At 45.9% G+C, this 20,585-nt stretch overlaps 10 protein-coding genes across 10 annotated transcripts; 5 read left to right on the top strand and 5 right to left on the bottom strand.

Moving 5' to 3' along the window:
* Window positions 1-140: 140 nt before the first annotated feature.
* N7483_002977 (uncharacterized protein) lies at window positions 141-368 on the top strand (the record flags this gene model as incomplete). The annotated part of the gene is made up of 1 exon (XM_057086414.1): window positions 141-368. The coding sequence occupies one exon, from the start codon at window positions 141-143 to the stop codon at window positions 366-368; it is 228 nt and encodes a 75-aa protein (XP_056952563.1).
* A 527-nt stretch (window positions 369-895) lies between these two features.
* N7483_002978 (NADH:flavin oxidoreductase/NADH oxidase) lies at window positions 896-2,227 on the top strand (the record flags this gene model as incomplete). Its single annotated transcript, XM_057086415.1, has 1 exon — window positions 896-2,227. One exon carries the CDS (start codon window positions 896-898, stop codon window positions 2,225-2,227), a length of 1,332 nt encoding a protein of 443 aa, XP_056952564.1.
* Window positions 2,228-2,291: 64 nt separating this feature from the next.
* N7483_002979 (fungal Zn binuclear cluster domain-containing protein) lies at window positions 2,292-3,613 on the bottom strand (the record flags this gene model as incomplete). Its single annotated transcript, XM_057086416.1, has 2 exons — window positions 2,292-3,197; window positions 3,281-3,613. The coding sequence occupies 2 exons, from the start codon at window positions 3,611-3,613 to the stop codon at window positions 2,292-2,294; spliced, it is 1,239 nt and encodes a 412-aa protein (XP_056952565.1).
* A 610-nt stretch (window positions 3,614-4,223) lies between these two features.
* N7483_002980 (HD domain-containing protein) lies at window positions 4,224-4,944 on the bottom strand (the record flags this gene model as incomplete). Its single annotated transcript, XM_057086417.1, has 3 exons — window positions 4,224-4,479; window positions 4,537-4,750; window positions 4,806-4,944. 3 exons carry the CDS (start codon window positions 4,942-4,944, stop codon window positions 4,224-4,226), a joined length of 609 nt encoding a protein of 202 aa, XP_056952566.1.
* A 412-nt stretch (window positions 4,945-5,356) lies between these two features.
* N7483_002981 (phytanoyl-CoA dioxygenase family protein) lies at window positions 5,357-6,310 on the bottom strand (the record flags this gene model as incomplete). Its single annotated transcript, XM_057086418.1, has 3 exons — window positions 5,357-5,616; window positions 5,681-5,899; window positions 5,962-6,310. 3 exons carry the CDS (start codon window positions 6,308-6,310, stop codon window positions 5,357-5,359), a joined length of 828 nt encoding a protein of 275 aa, XP_056952567.1.
* Window positions 6,311-7,352: 1,042 nt separating this feature from the next.
* Window positions 7,353-9,217, top strand: N7483_002982 (major facilitator superfamily domain-containing protein; the record flags this gene model as incomplete). The annotated part of the gene is made up of 9 exons (XM_057086419.1): window positions 7,353-7,521; window positions 7,586-7,616; window positions 7,677-7,871; window positions 7,936-8,101; window positions 8,152-8,253; window positions 8,305-8,434; window positions 8,488-8,600; window positions 8,662-8,728; window positions 8,862-9,217. The coding sequence occupies 9 exons, from the start codon at window positions 7,353-7,355 to the stop codon at window positions 9,215-9,217; spliced, it is 1,329 nt and encodes a 442-aa protein (XP_056952568.1).
* Window positions 9,218-10,321: 1,104 nt separating this feature from the next.
* N7483_002983 (beta-glucosidase) lies at window positions 10,322-13,907 on the top strand (the record flags this gene model as incomplete). The annotated part of the gene is made up of 14 exons (XM_057086420.1): window positions 10,322-10,340; window positions 10,405-10,470; window positions 10,547-10,882; window positions 10,944-11,056; window positions 11,131-11,270; window positions 11,325-11,404; window positions 11,472-11,495; window positions 11,611-11,732; window positions 11,808-12,776; window positions 12,842-12,953; window positions 13,019-13,134; window positions 13,206-13,327; window positions 13,378-13,429; window positions 13,482-13,907. The coding sequence occupies 14 exons, from the start codon at window positions 10,322-10,324 to the stop codon at window positions 13,905-13,907; spliced, it is 2,697 nt and encodes an 898-aa protein (XP_056952569.1).
* Window positions 13,908-14,300: 393 nt separating this feature from the next.
* Window positions 14,301-14,881, bottom strand: N7483_002984 (uncharacterized protein; the record flags this gene model as incomplete). Its single annotated transcript, XM_057086421.1, has 3 exons — window positions 14,301-14,420; window positions 14,477-14,707; window positions 14,765-14,881. The coding sequence occupies 3 exons, from the start codon at window positions 14,879-14,881 to the stop codon at window positions 14,301-14,303; spliced, it is 468 nt and encodes a 155-aa protein (XP_056952570.1).
* Window positions 14,882-16,603: 1,722 nt separating this feature from the next.
* On the bottom strand, window positions 16,604-18,408 carry N7483_002985 (flavin-containing monooxygenase; the record flags this gene model as incomplete). Its single annotated transcript, XM_057086422.1, has 7 exons — window positions 16,604-16,726; window positions 16,777-16,924; window positions 16,978-17,315; window positions 17,468-17,724; window positions 17,773-17,850; window positions 17,930-18,175; window positions 18,231-18,408. 7 exons carry the CDS (start codon window positions 18,406-18,408, stop codon window positions 16,604-16,606), a joined length of 1,368 nt encoding a protein of 455 aa, XP_056952571.1.
* Window positions 18,409-18,907: 499 nt separating this feature from the next.
* N7483_002986 (catalytic protein) lies at window positions 18,908-20,051 on the top strand (the record flags this gene model as incomplete). The annotated part of the gene is made up of 3 exons (XM_057086423.1): window positions 18,908-19,085; window positions 19,142-19,242; window positions 19,494-20,051. 3 exons carry the CDS (start codon window positions 18,908-18,910, stop codon window positions 20,049-20,051), a joined length of 837 nt encoding a protein of 278 aa, XP_056952572.1.
* Between the last annotated feature and the right edge of the window lie 534 nt (window positions 20,052-20,585).

Here is a 20,585-nt window from a genome sequence, read left to right on the forward strand (position 1 = left end):
TAAACAGCAGCAAGGAAAACCACAGGCAGAAGTCATCGTACGCATTTCTTGGACAAAGGCTATACATTTGTGGGTGTCGAATCCTTCTTCATCGCATGTATCTAACCAAAGGCATGTCATCTTCAAATTTCAAAACCTTGATGGCAGAGGCGATCAGAGCTGTACGAGACTTGCAGCCGGGATCCGACTACTTCGCGGAGTATTACTGCTGGCCACTTCTTACTATTGGAATGCATTTGGAACGTCAGGATGATCAGGAGATGCTCATGGGCCAGGTCCGTGCTTTCTGGATGGCCACTAATAATGGGACTATGAGACAGCTGGCTGATATTCTTGAACTATATTGGACATCTACTCAAAACACTTGATTTATAAGCCTACGATGTTCGGTTGATGCAATCTTTCGTTGCTCACCTTTTTTCTGGAATCAAGGCGTCTTGTAGTGACTCGTGATGATTGCAAGTGTGTAGTTGTCATTCGTACTTCAAGCTATTATTCCGTAAACAATTGAATGGAATAACTTGAATTGAGCTTAAAGAGGAGCATCAATACTTCAATGTTGGTAGTGGTACCTTCGCACATGTGGGGCTCATAGCAAGGCCGACTTTCAGTCATGCAGCATGCAGCAGGGTCATTTCCTACGCTCAGAATGTTGACCTGATTTACAGATTAATAATGCCTATTGAGCTCGATATGAAAATGATGAGGCCATTCAAGTGGAGAATTCCATCAATCCTTGAAGTAATAAAACCCTGATGAAGCGCGAGGGGCACGATATTTCGATTTGTCAGCGGATCCCCATTGTGTGATTTATAACAATTCCAAGGTTGTTCACGGGGACATAGATTCCTCCCACTTTCTCCTTTTCATCAATTCAAACCTCAAAACATAAAAAATGGGATCCTCTGAGTTTCAATCGCCTCGTGTAATCAAGGCCGCTGGTCTGCCTTATTTTACCCCGGCAAACAATGGCGGAGCTGCTCTGAATCCAGAAGACCCCAGCACTCCGACATTGTTTCGACCATTGACAATTCGAGATGTCACTTTGAAAAATCGGATCATGGTCGCACCAATGTGTACATACTCGACCAACCCTGATCCCTCCTCGCCGGCTATTGGTGCTCTCAATGACTTTCACATTGCTCATCTCGGCCATCTAGCGTCTAAGGGTGTGGGTCTTGTGATCATCGAGGCCACAGCAGTGCAACCAAATGGCAGAATTTCTCCCAATGACTCTGGTCTCTGGCAGGAAGGCACGGACTCTGAACAGTTCAAGGGTCTTCAACGCGTCGTCAACTTCATCCATAGTCAAGGAGCCAAGGCTGGTATCCAGTTGGGTCATGCTGGACGAAAGGCTAGCGCTGTTGCACCGTGGCTATCGTGGGAGGGAAAGAAGGGTAGCATTAGAGCGGATGAAAGTGTTGGAGGCTGGCCATCTAATGTCGTTGGTCCTGCTGGTGGTGAAGAGCAAAAGTGGGCCCCTGGGAATGTCAAATATTGGGCTCCTCGTGAGCTCAGCACGAGCGAAGTTGAGGAAATTGTCCAGGCCTTTGCGCGCAGTGCTAAGCTTGCTGTTCAGGCTGGCGTTGATGTGATTGAAATCCATGGTGCTCATGGGTACTTGGTCCATCAGTTTTTGAGTCCGGTCACCAACCACCGTACTGATAAATATGGTGGAAGCTTTAAGAACCGCATCCGAATCGTGCAGGAGATCACTGCTACTATCCGTGCGGTTATTCCTGATGGAACCCCTCTGTTCCTCCGTATCAGCGCTACGGAATGGCTGGAAGGCAACCCGGTCGCGGAAAAGACAGGCAGTTGGACTATGGATTCCTCGACTGAACTGGCGAAACTGCTACCTGAATTTGGAGTGGATTTCCTGGATGTCAGTTCCGGTGGTAACCACAGAGACCAGAAGGTTGAGCCCCACGGTAACTATCAAATCGATCTTGCAGGTCAACTGCGCAAGGTGATTCAGCAGGCAGGCCAGAAAACTCTGGTTGGAGCTGTTGGACTGATTACCGAGGCGGAAGCTGCTGGCCAGATTGTTCAGGGTGCAGATGAAGCAGTTGCTACGGAAGAACTCCTTGCTGGTCAAGAGCCCAAGGCCGATGCGGTGCTCTTGGCCCGCCAGTTCCTTCGAGAGCCTGAGTGGGTGCTCACGGCTGCACGGAAATTAAATGTCCCAATTTCGCTCCCTGTGCAGTTTGCACGCGGTCTACTATAGAGATGGGGTTGGAATATTTGGAAATGATATCGGGGTTTATGGGAATACTAGATTGTCGTGATTTTTAGATATTTTCAATTGGTACATTCATATCGAACCTGCAGGTCCGCATAAATGCATGCTTCGGATGTTGAAGCGTTTGATTATGATTTTCTCCATCAAGTAATGACTGTAAGCCTGCGACTCTCCAGTCTGCAGAAGATGGCTGCACAGTTGAAGTCCAGGACCAGATAGTTTCCAGTCGTCTGAGAACCCAATGGGCCTGGCCTCCTAGGCGTGACTCGCCTAGAAGGCAAATGAAGTTCCGGGCCACTTTGATTTCACTTGATAGAGTTGACACAGAGCCAAGGATTGCCAAAGGCCAGAGAAGGAAACTAGTGAAATATGGACTTGCATCAATATGAGGTTTTATTTTATTGCTTTCCCGGATACATGTATCGATTCCGTCATTGAACAGGTCTAATGTGATGTCCGGCTGTGATTTCAACAGAAGGGTTCGAAGTGCGAGAGCATACAGAACTGTGCATTGATCTTGACTCCTCGCCATTGCCGCAACACACTTCGAAGACTGCTCTTGTAATTGGACCCACTCGCAGATTTCATTGCTGGTTAGTGCCACTGTCTTTCGAGCAAGCTTTGTCGCATCTGCGACCAGTAAGAAGAATTTGTATGAGACATGTAGGATGGGCTGGGTAGAAAGTGTCTGCTCAGGTTCACATTGGTCACTTTGTTCTGGACCAGAGAAAAAATTTGATAATTCTTGTCGACACTGAGTATCCGAGAGGCTGTCAAGTGATGGATCGAAGATCATCATCAACGAGGCATGGTAGACAAAAGATTCAATACATATTCGGTTGAAGACGGCAGTGGCTTGTGGGCAGTTTGACCGTCGCACTCGACGTTTGGTGACCAAGATTCCCGATGCTGTCACATGATGTGCTACTGAGAAAGCCGCGTCTATACGAGAGCTCTGTATGAAATTCAGCTGACGAACCATGAATATATCAATGAGAAAGATCATGACAACAGGAAGTCACTTTCTTCCAGTCGTACCTCAAATACAGCCAAGGTCACCACTGTGGCAAGTAATGCGTCGTGGGGGTCAATATTAGAGGTTCGAGTCAGAGTCTGTCTCAGACCAGCCAATGTTTGAATATAGCATCCCACTACTTCGGAAATGGGCCAGCGATTTAGAGAAGCGAGCTGCATCCCGGCTATTGAGACCAATGCTCCCATCAGAGGTGGGAACTCTAGCGCTAAGCGTAGCATATATGACTGATCGGCATAACGAGCCAAGGAGTCTCGCCGTACGAGACGTGGTAGAATGTTCGAGCCGAAGTATCGATAGAGGTAGCAGTGTTCTTGTCGTTGGAATGGCGATGGCATGGAAATAGGGGGGGCCTGTTCGTATAGTGGTAATGGAGTTTCTAGTCAACTGTATAGCCTTGGTGTCACAGGGAGCGTCATATTTTCGAACCCCAGTAGATATTCGCCTATCCACAGGAGTTTGATGTGAAGGCCACACGCATTCAAGCCCATTACGGGTACACCCGGTACACTGGGGTCGTGATTCATCGCATTTCTTGCGGCGCTTGCGACCTGTCACATTGAGCACTGTCATAAATCTAAGTCTTTAGAGTGACTCACATTGCAAGCAACCAGTCTTCGTTCTTAATCTGGCTGAAGATATAGATACCATCATACCGATGATCAAGTTGGAGAAGTTCAAGTTGTGCGGGGTTAACGGTACCTGGTTTCCATAGATGGATTTAGTACTTCGCGGTAACTGCCGATAACCGAAGATAGAATCATTCCAAGGTTATCTCCAGCACTCCAGATGTCATGGGACAAAATGGGTTTTTATTTTTATTTTTATTTTTTTTCAAAGGATACAATTACTATCATGATACTAGGCACGATCCACTTGAAATTGAAATTGAACATAATTCGACTTGCGTTATGAATTAGATCACATGCCAAATTCAAGCTGAAGCCCTCATTCCTCGTCGGCCCGCGATAAATGAGCAGTGATCATTTCCAGATAGGCGGATGCTCGTGGTGTAGTGGATTCAACGCCGACCAACTTTGCCCCATCATCCCATAAGCGGAGGGAGACCATCTCATCCCGCAGTGGATCTTCTTCAAACTCTTGTAACTCACTACCCTTGAATGGACCACCTTGGAACGCGAGTGATTTCTGTGATGCAGACGACAAGTCGTCATAGTATGCTCGATTCACAGCAGTGAGGTATCTGGGTATATTCATCAGTTCAGGTCTTCATACGGGATTAGTAGCTGTATTTACGTACCTTTTAGCGGCCACATGGCTATTGGCAAGCCGACAGACTGTGTCGCTGAATCCCAGGTTTTTAAGATAGGCGGCTCCGATCGCCTCATGGCCCATGCGGCCAACATTCTCAGTGCTGTCCCGCAGGTTCATGCGAACTTCCTTGGTGGATTCCAATGGGATGATCTGGCCGATATCATGCAATAATGCGGCGATAACTAGCTCCTCCCGGGCTCCTGAAACCTCCCGTCAAATAAGGCCTCAAAAACGTGAAATAAACTTTATTCTCACCTGACTGATGTGCCGAATTGGCTGCCTGTAGACAGTGCTCCAGTTGACTGATAGACTCGCCAATGTAATCTCCCTGGCCATATTGTTCAAGAGAGCGGATGAGGAGCTGAGCCTTTACTGAAGGGGATTCAGAGTCCATTACGTGAGCTGAATCGAAGGAAGTTTTGAGTTATGGAAGAGATATATGGAAAGAGAAGAAAAATAAATTTCAGATGAGGGGGCGGGATGGCGGTTTAAATAATTTTCGATTAACAAAAGGGTTGTCACGACAAGGGTTCTGGGAAAAAAAAGGGAAGAGTCGGACCTCCAGTTGTACACTTGACAAAAATTTATGAACTATGAGTTTTCTCTATGCTGACCCACAGGCGCAACCCTTAGACTACTAATGTCGGGTCGATTTTCACACCTTAGTTGTTAACATTTTGCTTATTTGGTTTTTTTTCTTAATTCTACAATTTAAATTCATGACATGTGAGGTATCCGGAGCTCGTCACAGTCTACTACAGAAGAACTAATTTTTTCAAAGATTGTGGGTGAATATAACCCTCCCGTTAAACAGCAGAAACCGTACTCCCATCCACTGTCAACATAGGGGATCCAAACGCATAGCGAGCACGACCTTCCTCGTATAATAAACCTTCCTCTCGCATATGCGTCGCAGGCCACAGCTTCTGACGGTCCAGATAGTACTGATCGTGCAAGTTACCCTCCGCCGCACAGTTATATGTTGCGTAGATGGCGCGGCGATCCTTGCTGCTGGTATTGGCACCGCTGCGATGGGCCAGATATGAGCCAAACACCAGGATATCACCTTGGATTCAGTTAGCTTCATTGGAATATAGTTAATGTTTGTTCACGACATTGCGGAGACATACCGGGTAGCAGATCGCAAGAAGTCCAGGTGTGGCTGTTCACCCATTCGGGCTCGATGCAGCGATCACCGCCCAAAGGAATCTCCATTCGATGACTGCCGTCGACAACCTCTAGACCTCCGTTTTCCAAGGTCATCTCATCTACAGCGGCAAGAATAGTGAGATGTTTGATGTTCTTGACGTGGGTGTAAGCGTTGGCATCGATATGGGGATCAAAGCCGCCTAATGATCGTGTCAGCTGCAGAGAAATGGTTTTTTTTGCAGAACCAAGGAGGATAACTCACCACTACCAGCAAGCTTATAGTTGATTTTCTCCTTGAAGAGAAGCATTTCCTCGCCGGCCAACTGTTGAAGAATGCTGGTCGCCCGTTCACCCCGCAAGAAACTATCGAATCCCGCATGCGAGTTGACGAAGTTCTCAGTACGACATAGAACTCGCTCGCCCTTTGCATTAACTTCCTCATAAGGCATCCAAGGGACACCGGCTGTTCGCGGCAGGTTATGTACCTCCTGAGACCATGTCTGGAGTGTCTGGGCCTCTGTCTCGGCGAAGAAGCCGCGTACAAGGAGATATCCGTTGTCCCGGAAGCTTTGCAGCTGAGCGGGAGTCAATGCGTAATGAGAGTTATCCATGGTAAAAGATTCAAAATCAATGAACTATATTACACGAGAATAGGAACGCCGTTGAGGGCACGTTGAGAATCGACATGGCTTTTTATAGATCCCGAGAGATGATGCTGATAACGCACGTGCGCTAATTTCAATCAAGGGAAGAAGTCCTCATAGTGTCGCACTTCGTCCCGACATAAACACTTAAGCCCCCCAAGTGATCCCGAAGCCACATGCCCCATTAAAATAGCCCACAATGTCCAAGCTTCCAGTGCAAGCTTAAGTGTTAGTAATCAAAGGAACATCGAGATAACCCTTTTGGAACATTTTGAAGGCACATGGGTGGAATGGGTGGATTGATTGGTGGAGATAACACCATAGATTTGACCCACACGCCCTTGACGAACCATGGAACACAAAACCATAAAAGTGGAGGAAGCTCGGACTTCTCTTTTCTCCGCTATATTTGTTGTATACTCCGTATATGTATACTCCACATACTCCATAATGACAGTCTAATCTCATAGTCTAGATGTTATCGTTGGTCTCCACTATATCTCACTATGACAGGGACCAGGAACCGCACTTCATCCCGATATGCGGATCATCCCGTGAAGGAGATACGCTCGTGTGTCTATAAGAGCTTATTATTGGATCTCCCAATATAAAAGTATAATACAAGGTTGCATTGTATTTTCATAACAAAAAAGGTAAAAAATAGCATTGAAGAGGGACACATGGTATGTATAACAATTATAGAAAATTGGTGGGGGAATTTGAAGAGGCTGAAAAGGAAATAAAGAAATAAAGAAACGTGACCGTATACGAGCACGTTCTTGGTGGAGGGTTGGTGGTGGGTTGACGCCTCGCACACCCGCCTAGACTTGTTGCGTGAATGTTATTTCTTGTCCCTTTCCCCCTTCTCTTCTTCTTTCTCTCCTTCCTTTTCTCACCATTCCTTTTCTCATTCTGATCCCAGAACGAGACCCTTAAGCCCTCCTGATCATCGAAAAAATTACTGCAACACTTTTTTTCTCCCTTTTTTTCTCTTCTTTTTTTGGAAAAAATGGAGAGCTCCCCAACCGACTCCGCCATGAAGATGGAGGACAAGGGCCCAGCCCAGGAGAACTGGGATCTGGAGGTGTCCCAGACCGTGAAGAAGCAAACTTCAAAGGTCCTCAACATCATCATCTCCGGCCTTGCCCTGTTCAGTGATGGATACAATGCTCAAATCGGTATGTGCAACCCGCAAAAGCTATACATGATATACTATTTTTACTAACGTCACGGTCTTGGTAGTTGGGTACATGGATCTCATCTTTACCAAGCTGTGAGCTACAAATAATCTTTACAAGCTTTGTGTACAAAATGAGCTGATTGGTCTTTGCAGTTACAAGGATAGCTTTACCACGACTATCAAGTCTCGTCTTACTAACTCCTACCTGATTGGTGAAATCTTTGGCATGCTCCTTTTTGGTGCTTTGATTGACCGCATGGGTCGTCGCACTGGCGTGATTCTTGCCACTATCCTCCTGGTTCTTGGTGTTGTCCTTGCAACCGCTGCCCATGGTACCTCTGATTTAGGGTTCGACTTCCAATATGGAACTCCCCTTTCGTCATTGAGCTTCTGCTAACCCGGAATCATACAGCATGTTTTGGATGATGATCATTGCGCGTGGCGTGGCTGGTGTTGGCGCAGGTGGAGAATATCCTGTCTGTGGAACCAGTACTACCGAAGCCGCCGATGAGAGTCATCGCCTGCGCAAACGGCGTGGACTCCTGGTCGGAATGACCACGGACTTTGCTGTCGACTTTGTACGTCTGGAAAAGAATCATTCAAAAGAAGCTTACTGATCTCGCTTTAGGGAATCGTCTCGTCCGGCGTGGTTGCTGTCATTGTTCTCGCATGCTACGGCAAAGAAGAAACTAAGGGTGTTTGGCGCATCTGCTTTGGCCTGGGTTTTGTGGTAAGTAGAGCCAATCTCAAATTTCTGACTGCGATCTAACAAGCACATCAGCTCCCCCTTGTGATCTGCTTCTTCCGAGTTCGCATGATCAACTCCACTCAGTGGCGGAAGCACTCAATCAAGTCTCGCTACCCGTACCTTCTGGTGCTCAAGCGCTATTGGAAGCCAATGGTCGGCACCTGTGAGTTTCTCTTCACCGAATCTCTTGATCTGCTTCTAATCATCAATCTCTAGCCCTGGCTTGGTTCTGCTATGATTTCGTGACTTACCCATTCGGCCTTTTCTCCTCGACCATAGTTCAGGATTTGATGACCGAAAACACCATTTTCCAGAGCATTGGATTCGGGGTAATTAGTTTTTGGAGCTTCCTTTGCATTTTAAATGTCGCTAATATGTTGAACCGCCCAGGCTGCTATCAATCTCTTTCTTCTCCCCGGTTGTATTATCGGTGCTTACCTGATGGATAAAATCGGCCGTAAGCAAACCATGACCCTCGGGTTCATTGCGTGGGCAATATGGGGATTCACTCTGGGGGGGTGCTTTGAAGTCCATTCAAACTATCGTTCCGTTGTTCATCGTCATGTATGGCATCTTCCTCGCTCTCGGAGAGATGGGTCCCGGTGTCGCTACTTTCCTGTGTGCTGCAGAGTCCTTCCCAACCCCTCTGCGTGGTCATTTTCTCGGACTCGCAGCTGCTTTTGGCAAGGCGGGTGGATCGATTGGCACTCAGGTCTTCACCCCAATTCAAAACTCCTTTTCCACCACACTTGAGGGCCAACGGGCTGTCTTTCTGATCGGCTCGGGGTTCGCCATGCTGGGTGGTAGCGCTGCCTGGTTTCTAATTCCAGATATGAGTCGTGAGCTTGAGACTGAAGACGCTCGCTTCAAGGCTTACCTGGTGGAGAATGGGTATGACATCACGAACTATGGCGAGGAAGCTCTTGTTGTTGCTCCTCGAGAGTAATTGACAAGGGCAACTGAAAGCTGCCAGTGGTGCAGCCAAGTTTGCTTTGAGACATGTGCATCGAACTAAAATGGCCGGGAGTTGGCAGGTCCGTTTTGCTTGGTGTTTACGCTACCGAAAAGGGGCGTGGGGTTTATCTTTTATTTACTTGATTCTTACCAAATACCCAAAAAAAACTTCTAAAATCAATGACTTCCATTCCTTGGATAGCTCAAAGCTATAGCTAGAACATAGTACAAAACACGTCATGGAAGGATGAACTGTGCGTGGGCCATCAATGGCTTTTAGAGTGACTTTCAAATGTTCACATTATGGTGCTTTGAGACGGGTTCACTCCTGCAGTGATAAAAATAAAGCGCTTTGTCTTATCCACATATTCCATCACCACCACATTGATTATCCGAATTTTCTTTCACTTATCCCACATTGGGCAGGGCTATTGAGTAGATATCTTCAATATTTTTCACTGGACAGAGCGGCCGATCGCTTGCATATTGCTACATAGCAGTAAGGATCCCCCGCTTTAGTTCCCCGCACGCTAACTATCAGAATCACTGAAAATATGCAGATCTTGACCATTTACAGGAAGGAATTGAGGGAGAAAGGAGTGCTATGAATTGATGTTGTAGAGAATCTACGTTCTCAGATGCCACGGTTACTTCAGACTGATATCACCTACATCGACCTTCCCACTACTCAAGTGCTACTTGTATAACCTACATAAGTCTTCACTTTCAATTTAGCCTAATAAAATCAAGAGATAAAAGGTTACTTACGCTTCTCGTAATTGACGTGGAGTTAATTCTCTAGTCTTTCCCATAAAGAGGTTAAATCTCGCTTTTCAAGTCCCTTTGCACCGCCTATGACAAGCTAGTACTCGCGTGACACATTTCAACAGCTAAGAATTTAGATCATGCGCAAAGAATGTTCTTAATAAAAGATATATGGCGTGGGCTTGTCCTTTTAGGTGTGTTATCTTTGATTCGACCATGTGAGGCGGACAAGACTTTGGGTGCCAGGTCTTATGGATCCAACGCAACCCGGACAAACGTGGAGCTCCAGGATTTGAGGAAAGTCGCCTTTCTAGATAATATCATTAATAACATGACCATCCCTGAGCTTGGTAAGAATTGAGGTTGTCTTTGCTTCCTTATTCTTGTTTTGTCGAATACTAAGATGAAGCATAGTTCTGCAGATGCACTTGATGTTTGCGGATAACATCATTGGACCGAACTCTGATAATGCTCTTTATGGTATGAAATCCCAAACAATATCCAATATTCTCACACATAGGTTCATGACCGGGCCAGACTGACCATGTTTATGCAGACCAAGCAATGGAAGTGGCGCCGGGAGCGCCTATTGGTATTATGCATGACTGGTATCCCACGAACAAGTCCCAGTATAACGACCTTCAAAAACTGAACACAGAGAAATCCCGCCTTTACGTGCCTTTCATGCAGACTGGGGAATGTTTGCACGGAGTTGGATCATTCAAGCAGTCAATGTTTCCCCAGGCAATCGCCATGGCAGCATCCTTCGATACAAACTTGGTACACCGGGTCGGCCGGGCGATTGCTACCGAGGCACGATCCATTGGCGTCCATGCTTGTTTTGCTCCTGTACTCGATCTTGCAAAGGAGCCACGCTGGGGACGAGTCCAAGGTATTCCTTCTGTATTACCCTTTTACAGCCCTTCATGAACCTAACATTGTGGTGTTCCTAGAGGATTGGGGCGAGGATATGGTTCTCACGTCCCATATGGGTGTGGCATTTGCATCTGGCTTATCAAAAAACAGCACTTGGGGTGATCCCGATGCTGTCATTCCCATCATGAAGGTTGGTGATCCTGTTGAGAGATGGACGTTGAGTTATGATGATGTTATTCGATTGCTGAAGCGATGATACTTTAGCACTTCGCCGCACACGGCAGCCCTCAAGCCGGCCATAATGCTGCCCCCTTCATGGGTTATGGAACACGAGAAGTCCTCCAGGAAATGCTTATGCCCTTCAAAGCCGCTGTGGATCTGGGTGGAGTCAGAGGTGTTATGATGTAAGTGCCGATAGCCGATAATCATGGGCTTGCGGCGACTGACGGTTTTTGAAGGGCCTATAGCGAGTTCGACGATGTTCCTTCTTCGGTCAACCCTCTCCTATACCAGGCACTTGAGGACTGGGGATATGACGGTACACTTCTTACATCTAGTTCATCCTGGCAACTGAACATACTAATGTATATTTCTCCTCCATCTAGGTATCATCACAGCAGACGATGCAGGTAGGCGCAAGAAGACCATTTCTAATCCAACACTACATTCTCCTCCTAACTCCCTACATTTCCTGTTTGAAACTTGAAATCGGATTGCTAACCAGAACTTTGATTTTTGAAACAGGACTTGAAATGCTCCTATCGACTCATCTTGTTACTAGTTCCGTGGCGGACACCATAGCACAATGGCACAATGCCGGGGGTATCATCCAGTACTATGATTTCCCTCTAAGTGAATATGTTGATGTAAGAATCCTTTAAAAAATTCAACAGGCCTTTTGGCAGTCACCTTTAAGCACAATTGCTGACAATAACCACCAGGATACGGTCGCATTAGTTTCCAATGGAACCCTCACCCTCTCGCAGCTCCAAGCGCTCGCAAAGCGCGTGTTGAGTGTCAAGTACGATTTGAACCTTTTCGAAAATCCCTACATCGCGGAGGACATTGACATCCAAGCAATCACTAAATCGCATGTGCCCCTGACGTTAGAGGCAGCACAGAAGGCAATTGTGTTGCTTGAGAACAACAATTCAACCTTACCGTTGCAACCCGACAAACAAGGAATCAAAAATATTGCATTGATTGGGCCTTTCGCGGATACATTGAATTATGGAGATTATTCTGGCCAGTTTGGTGGATATCCCGTCAGGAATGCTAGCACAATCCGCGAAGGTCTTACGAAGCACCTTGAAAGCAATTTTCCAGACACAAACCTACTTACAAGTTGGGGTGCCAACTCCTGGAATTATAACGGGCAATACAATATACCTCCATATCTACTCTCGGTGAATGGCACCGCTGGTGGTCTTCAGGCTACATACTATGCAACAACCAATTTCACAGACCCGACCGTGCAGAGGATTGAAACTCCCAGCCTCGATTGGGGCCTCTATCCGCCGAATGGACTCCCATCTAACAATTTCAGTGCTATCTGGGAGGGTGATTTGGAGGTTCCAGTAGAGACAGATACTAATGGCTGGATTGGCGTCGCCGTTTACGCCAATACCTCTGCGAAGCTATACATCGATGGGAAGCTCCATGTTGATGTTCCGGCTACAACGATTGGAACTATTCTCTCTGATATTCCAGGTCTTTCATTCACCGAGGTCAATTCAACTCTGCCGCCTGAAGGCTCATCGTCGTTTCAATTTGGAAAGAATGCAACTCATCGAATTAGACTGGAGTACCAGGCATGGAATTATGTTCAGAAATTCGAGAACGTCAATTCGCTTAATGCCCAGGTCTTGCTGTTCTGGAATTTAGTTGACCCTGTCCATTCAGTGGATCAAGTAAGTCTTGTTCATGCAGTGGAAATTATATTAAAGCAATTATGGGAGCTGAATCATGATCGCAGGCTGTCGGAGTGGCTCAGAAATCTGATGTGGTAATTTTAGCCCTTGGTGCCAACTGGAATAGTGACGGCGAATCTGGAGACAGAGCAACTTTGGGATTCTCTCCTAACCAAAGTAAGTCGCCTTGAGATGGAACTCGAGTCAATTGATGCGGTAATACAATATTGACAGCTTGACAGCGATACTGGCGGACGCAATATACTCACTCGGCAAACCCGTTGTGCTTGTTCTGCAAGGGGGTCGTCCTTTCGCCGTACCAGAGTACTATAACAAATCTGTTGCAGTTCTGAACACAGTGAGTTACGATTATCCGGACTACTGATTTGTTTTCCAGGTACATTGATCTGACATTGGGCCATTATCTAGTTCTTCCCAGGCCAATCCGGTGGACAGGCTATATCCGACGCAATCTTCGGGGTAATTAATCCCGGTGGAAGAGTGCCTATCAGTGTCCCATTCAACGCTGGTGCATTACCTTCATTTTACAAGTAAGACTGGCATGGGTATACAATTTTTGGAAGATAATGACCGGTCGCAGCTATAAGCCTTCATTCCCTAGAGATTATACGGATACCCAATACTTGCCCCTTGTAAGAGTTTACCACTCAACAAAACGATATCTTCATCTAATTATGGCCACAGTACCCATTTGGCTACGGCTTATCGTACACAAATTTCACAACAAGCAATTTCTCTGCCGCTATCAAAGATTCGAATCGCATATTAAGTGATGGGGAGTTTGATGCTGGGTCGAACATCACATTCTCCCTCACTTTAACCAACTCCGGAAACGTTGCAGGGAGCTACGTGCCTCAGGTTTACCAACTCGGTCGTATATCATCGATCACCCGTCCAGTGAAACAGCTCGTCGCTTTCAAAAGAGTCTATCTCGCCCCCGGAGAGTCCCAGATAGTCACCATGGATGTCGATGTGAGTCGATATCTGGTGATTCTGGATCGAAGCTATACGTGGACCGTCGAGCTGGGCGAATACACATTTGCACTGCTGGAGAATGGTGGAAGTAGTGCAGATACTTCGGTGAATATCACCTTGAATTGCGTGGAGTAGTAGTCGATGGCCCTCTTAGTGGTGGATATTGGTCACAGGCGAGCCTGGAGCAACTTCCAAGCGTCTAGTAGTTGAGAATTGTAGATGGTCACATTCAAGGGATCATCACATCATGCAATTTTTCACCGATTATAAATGACTCGCTTATTGGTAGTTAACTTGACTCAGTATTTAGAGTAGAGCCTTGAAAGAACACAGCAGGTGGAAATCATAGATTCACGGGATATACATATTCCGAATTGTGGGGTTCATAATATTGACCCGGGATGGGACCTCGGATCCGTCACCTCCAGATGTCGATTCTTTTCTCTTTCGCGAACTATGGATGTACTCGACTTAGTCTAGGTTCACTAGATTGTATTCAGCCACAACATTCGAAATAAAACCGGACAATCAGTTATGAGAGCTCAGATTGCCGGTCTTTGGGTCAATATTTTGCCTTCCCCGAAAGTCCACTTTCAACGACTTGGATTGCTCCCGAATCATATTTTGCCACCATTCAGGTGCTCTCCTCTGTACTGGTCAGAAGAATTTTTTTTTGAAAAATTTGGAGGAAATGGAACTCTTACGATTCCGGCGAAGAAACGGAAAATGCCTGGAAAGTACATCGTCCGAGAGGATCCACTGTACAGGGTATCAACAACAGCATCGCCAATTGTGTCCATGTGCATCAGAGGGAATAGGAAAGACGACTGATTTGTTTTGCCTTTGAATAGAGGAGTCTCAGTGAAACTGAGAACAGCCAATGAACTCCCAAATCTAGGGACTTCGTATCGATGTTTCAACTCCAGACGGAGAGCCTAGCTTTCGTTTGAGCGCTTGAAGCAATATGGGCCCAGATATAGGTTCGAACTCACATCATGAAATGCTATTAATCCTGACTTAGAGGCTCCATAGTCTGCAAGACCTGCAGGGGGCAGATATGCGCTCATTGAGGCAATGCTGATGATGTGTCCGTGGTTATGCTTAATCATGTTGGGCAGAAATTCATTGCTAAGCAAGACTGGAGCGATGAGATTGGTTTTGAGTGTGATCGTAATATCATGATATGTCGCCTCAGAAATCGTTCTTCCTCGGGATAATCCCATTATTCACTGTGATTATTGTGAGATAACTTGGAATTACGGAGGCTTGGATCAGGACACTTGCGCATACCGAGAACGGTAGGATGTCCCACCTCTTTTCGAATTCGATCGCAAACATCTCGAATCTGGGATTTATCACTGAGATCACAGTGATATTATTTCAAAAGTTTGCTTTCTCTTGACTTCGTAAGTCTGTCATTTCAAGGATTCTTTTGATTAAGTAACCTGTAAACTCACTCATCTCAGAAGGGGTTGGAACAATATCCAAAACTACAACACACACGCCATCTCCAATAAGTCTTTTGACAATGCTCACACCAATTCCACTGCTTCCCCCGGTCAGCACGACTATCTCCTTTCGCCAATCATATGTCGGATCAGTGGTCCAATTGTCAGCACTCTTGCGACTGAGAAATTCGTTTATCCACAGCGCGAGACTGATCATGGCACCATAAAAGAATGAAGAATGAAGAAACGACCGTTGAGACTGGGACTTGAATACTTCAATGTAGCCAAATATACTAACCGTGAATACTGGGTGCAGAAAGGTCCTTTTTATCATCCGGGCAATTGGGTCAATATAAATTCCCTCTCTTGGGAACAGTCTGTGGTGAGAGCTCATATTGTTCAAAATGTTAGACAAATTCATATACTTACCCATTTGCAGGAGGCTGAGTTGGATTCTCGGATGCCTTTAAGGATTCAATGTATACATGACTCGTGATTAATGCCTCGGGTGAGCTGAGGAGGAATATGGGGCAAGGAAGCTAGCATACGTACTTTCGGGTACATTCCGAGGACTGGGATTGACCCGGACTCGGATGACCGTCACCCCAAGTTGGAATTGTACTGAGAAAATTGAAGTTTAATCCAATATGACTATCCTTCAATGACTTAGGAATCTTCAGATATCGATGGGAATCGAAATGAAAAAAGCTTCACAGTCTACCTATACCTGGGCATGATCCGAGCTTCTGTTCAGTTTGAGCGGATGGAAAATCGCGGGGAATCTTGAATAAGAAGCAATTTGCTGGGATCCATGCATCTCTTGAGATGAGAAGGAAAATTGTCAAACAACGTATTGACAACTCCGACTGGGGGATTATGTAAAACAAAAATTCCAGGTGCATCTGTGCAGTCCCGAGGCTATACGAGGATGAAAGCAGGGCACATTCAAAATTCATATTGGCCAAACTCGAAGTCGTATATACTGGAGTTTTAAAGGTTGGGATAAATAGCTCTAGACAAAACGAGATTTGATTGCCTAGTGTCACTCCGCTCATCCTATATCTGCTATGGGCTCAAGAAGGAAAGACATTTGAATGCAGGCCCTCTTTGAAATATTATAACAATCGATGACCCTTCCTAGGCTAGGAACACAAGGAACTCCCCTGGAGTGCTACTTATGGGCCCATATAGTAATCAACTGGAAGTATGCCTTTCTTGCTTGAAGGATGATGGATGACCAGAGTTGAGGACTTTGTGAGCGAACAAATGCTCCACCCAACATCATAATGAAGACAGCCATCCAAGTGAATTTTGTTCTGCCAACTCTGCTCACAGGTTTGGGAATTTTCTACATGATAGTCAATATTGAAATCTTCTGATGATTCAATCGAGATGCCCTACCTTTTGTGTCCAGTGCGACCAAACGGGGAAAAGACTGCGATACCAGTAATGTCCCTGGGTCCATGGGTACGCCATCGCATTCCATTTCTTCTCGTTGATGTACCACTGTTTTGGTTATTATCATTATTTTTTCTTGCATTGGGAGCATGACTCACCGAAGCACATCCAGCATTCCATATACGCTGGCGTAGGGCTTCCTGTACCCAATTAACATATTCAACTTCTGCATCCTCTTTGAGATCTACTGCTACAGCCTTTCCATCCAGGACGGGCTTCAGTACTCGGAGAGCGTAGTTGACCGAGCTTCAACAGTTAGTCTATGCGTCTGACTCCCACCAATTTGAAATAGTACTTACTTTTCTGAAGCCATGACGGCAGAGGTATGCCCAGTGGCGGCATTCGGACCTAGTAGCATGAAGAAGTTTGGAAAGCCACTTAGGACTGAGCAGTTATATGCCCCTGGTCCACCACAGCGCTTCCAGTGCTCATCAATTGTACGCTCGCGACCCCTGATATCTGTGAATGGGACAAACTTGTTGGTCTTGAACCCTGTAGCCAGTACAATCACATCCGCGGGAATTTGACCATCTGCCGTTTGAACTCCATCTGGGGTGATCTCAAGAATCTTGGAATCTGTCAGGTGGAGTTTGTCTTTGTTCAGCGATTCAAGATATCCACAATCGAAGATTCGACGCTAAGTATGAATGAATGTCAGCTATGGCTCCTGCATGACAGGAACGAGAAAACCTTGAGCATTGCGATCGAATTTTACTCACCTTGCATCCGATGTCAAAATCCGGTATTATTATATCGTGATACTTTGCTGGCGCAGTTTCCCGCATATACCTTTTCACTCGCTGTCGATACTTCTCGCGTAGCCTCGCGGCTGCTTTGGTCATGGGGAATAAACGGAAATCTTTCGGCCATGAGAAAAATGTGGAAGCGGTGAAGTTGCATCGTAAAAGGGGTCCAGCGGAAAATCCATTGTAGAAGAGGTGGATAGGTGAAGTTCCCTGCTGGGAAAACCCAGTGCTTACTGCGAATAATCTGTGTCAAGGACTCCGTGCGGTCCACAATAGCCGGGACAATTTGCGCAGCGGTGCCTGTACTGTCAGTATTGATAGGTCTGATGCAATTGAAAGATCGCTTACATCCGTTTCCAATAATCACCACCTTCTTTCCTTCGAGATTGACATCGTGGTTCCATCGAGCAGAGTGAAAAATGTCACCTTGGAAAGAGGATGCCCCAGGGATATCACATGGGCGCGGTGCCACCAGCTGGCCAGTCGCAGCAAAGAGAAATCTTACATTCATGATGCATGATCTCGCCAGTGCGAACGTCACGAATAATCATCAACCAGCGAGATGATTCTTCGCACCAAATGCACTCATCCACCTGCTTATAAAATCGCATCTTATCGCGAAGAGAATAAGCTTCCGCAACCTCCTCTTGGTATTTCTTGATCTCTCGATACGATGGCATCAGCTTAGTCCATCCGGGGTTCGAGGCAAATGAGAAGCTGTATAAGGCGCTAGGCACATCGCAAGCACATCCTTTGAAGGTTAGTCGATAAGCTTCCTCAAATGGGTTTGAAATGGAAAGAAATACCGGGATAAGAGCTAATATGCCATGTACCACCAGAGTCCCCATGTCTCTCAAAAAACCGGATGTCATCCATCTGATACCATCGTTGGAGTGTTGCACCAAGAGCAATGGCACTAATGCCGGTGCCTATGCACGCAAACTGACTGTACGATGGTACTATAACTTGATGTTTGTTTTCCATGACTTGACGCTTGAATATCGTAATATTTTCTTTGTATTACATTAACGTGCATAGGTGGACTATATATGGGTGTTTTTGCCGAGGTTTCAACTTGAGGGGAACCTCCGCACGTGGGTTAATCAATTTTTACAGCGCCCGGGTTGATCCCGACAGTGCTCTAGGGAATAGCTCGGTACTCGTGAACTCGTTTTTGTGATTATGTGATTTCTTTTCAAATGTTTTGTCGAAATCCGATGTTCATCAGAAACCTTGGAGCGGTCGTGGACTGAAGTTAGGTGTCTGTTCAGTCAATATCTAAATACTCCAAAATTTGACGCAGAATTTGAAACCATGGCTAACAAAAGACCTTCCCCCCCTAATATGGACATCCTTTCTTCTCAATATCCTGCTCATAACTCTCCGATGGGGAATCTTCGACATGAGCAAAACACTAGTCTGGGCCTGGCTTAAAGAGCTGCCCTTGGGGCCGTCGCTTTGGAATTCTTTCATACGCCCCTTGATGGCGAACATTCCACCAAAGCAAATACACGCGGTTCTGCCCTCCACCGTTGACACCTATCAAAAATGGACTACAGCCGTGGGCGGTTTACCAGATTTTGAGCTTTTATCGGATGGAAAGACCCGCCTGCTATGGCTAGGAAGAAGAAAGGCAAAGAACGTTCTACTTTTCTTTCATGGTGCGTCATACTTTCCTGATTGAGGTAGACTCTCATCACGGTATTTAATTAAACAGAAGGAACAGGTGGTGGATATGTCATGCCTCTCTCACCAGGTCATCTGGATTGGATGGCGCACATCAAGGGAGAGGCCTCCAAAGCGGACATAGCCCTAGATGTGTGTGTCTTAGAATATGGTACGCAATTGCTTCATAATCTGTGACATAACTTCCGAGTTATAGTAGGATATACCATGGTGCTGACATGATCCATACAGATCTCATTCCCGGTACAAGGTATCCACGCCAAATGATGCAGGCGATTCTTTCATTGAAACACTTGCTAGCGTCCGGCTATTCCCCAAGAAATGTAAGTGCCTCTTCGAAAGTCGTGTCTTATTCGATCCTCTGACAAGTGTCTCTTTTCCAGATTATCTTTGGAGGAGATTCTGCTGGGGGTCATATTTCCTTATCACTTCTCTCATGTCTTCATCACCCCCGCCCTCGGAACTTGAATCCGATATACGATATTGAGATGACAGAGCCTGTGAAAGGGTGTTTCCTGGTATCACCTCTCACATCATTGAATTTGAACACGATGTCATTCAGAAAACCTTACAGTGTCGATGTCCTGGGTAAGGAAGTCGTCAGTCGCTGGGGCGATTTACTCATCAAGGATTCACCATGGCAAGATGAAATATCTCGAGGATATGGATGGGGAATGGCACTAGATGTTTCGGAGAGTTGGTGGGAAGGGCTGAACTCGGTCGATGGGATTCTTATCACTACAGGTGAAGAGGAGGTGTTTAGGGACCATATCATCCAGTTGATTGATGTTTTCAAGTGTAGAGCCAAAAGCAACGTGACATCTTATATTGCGGATAAAGAAACCCACGATGGACCTCTGATGGACTTTTTGGCACAGAGAGCGCCAAGCTTGACAACTCAACATATCACACAGTGGATTATTGCTCAGTTGCATGACTAAGCCAAGCTTCAGATTGCCATTTTTTGTATTGAAAGACGAATTCCAAGTCCTATTTGTCTATTTTGCTATTTTGAAACATCTCGATTCCACCTGAATGCTGTTGCATTTCAAAACCCTTACGTCATATCTCCTTCGCCTAGTATGGTATTTTTTTCTCAATCTATTCAGTGGAAATATTATAAAAAATCATAAATTGAAATGTGCGACAGGTTCAGATTTTTTGACCTGAGTTGAATGTAAATTGTCCAGATGCCCCGGGTTCATCCCGGCTCTCCACTTGGGCATAATGCATCCTTCCCCCTCATCGGGTTTAACCCGAAGTCCAAGTACGTCACTTCATATAGAGAAACTTTTTATGCGACAAACTATGGATCGCATAAATCAAAATGTCTCTAAGCTCACTGTTAAATTTTTACGATTTGACTTAGACATCTACAAGTAGACTCATTTGGGTTTCTTGGCGATAGGGGCTTGAGTTGGAGGTCCCAGTCAATCCCCTAGAAAAATAGAAACAGGCATGGATTGATGCTTAAT

The sequence above is a fragment of the Penicillium malachiteum genome (assembly GCF_028827825.1).
Source record: "Penicillium malachiteum strain IBT 17515 chromosome Unknown utg000001l:1.0-8184562.0:1.0-8186909.0, whole genome shotgun sequence".
Taxonomy (NCBI): Eukaryota; Fungi; Ascomycota; class Eurotiomycetes; order Eurotiales; family Aspergillaceae; genus Penicillium; species Penicillium malachiteum.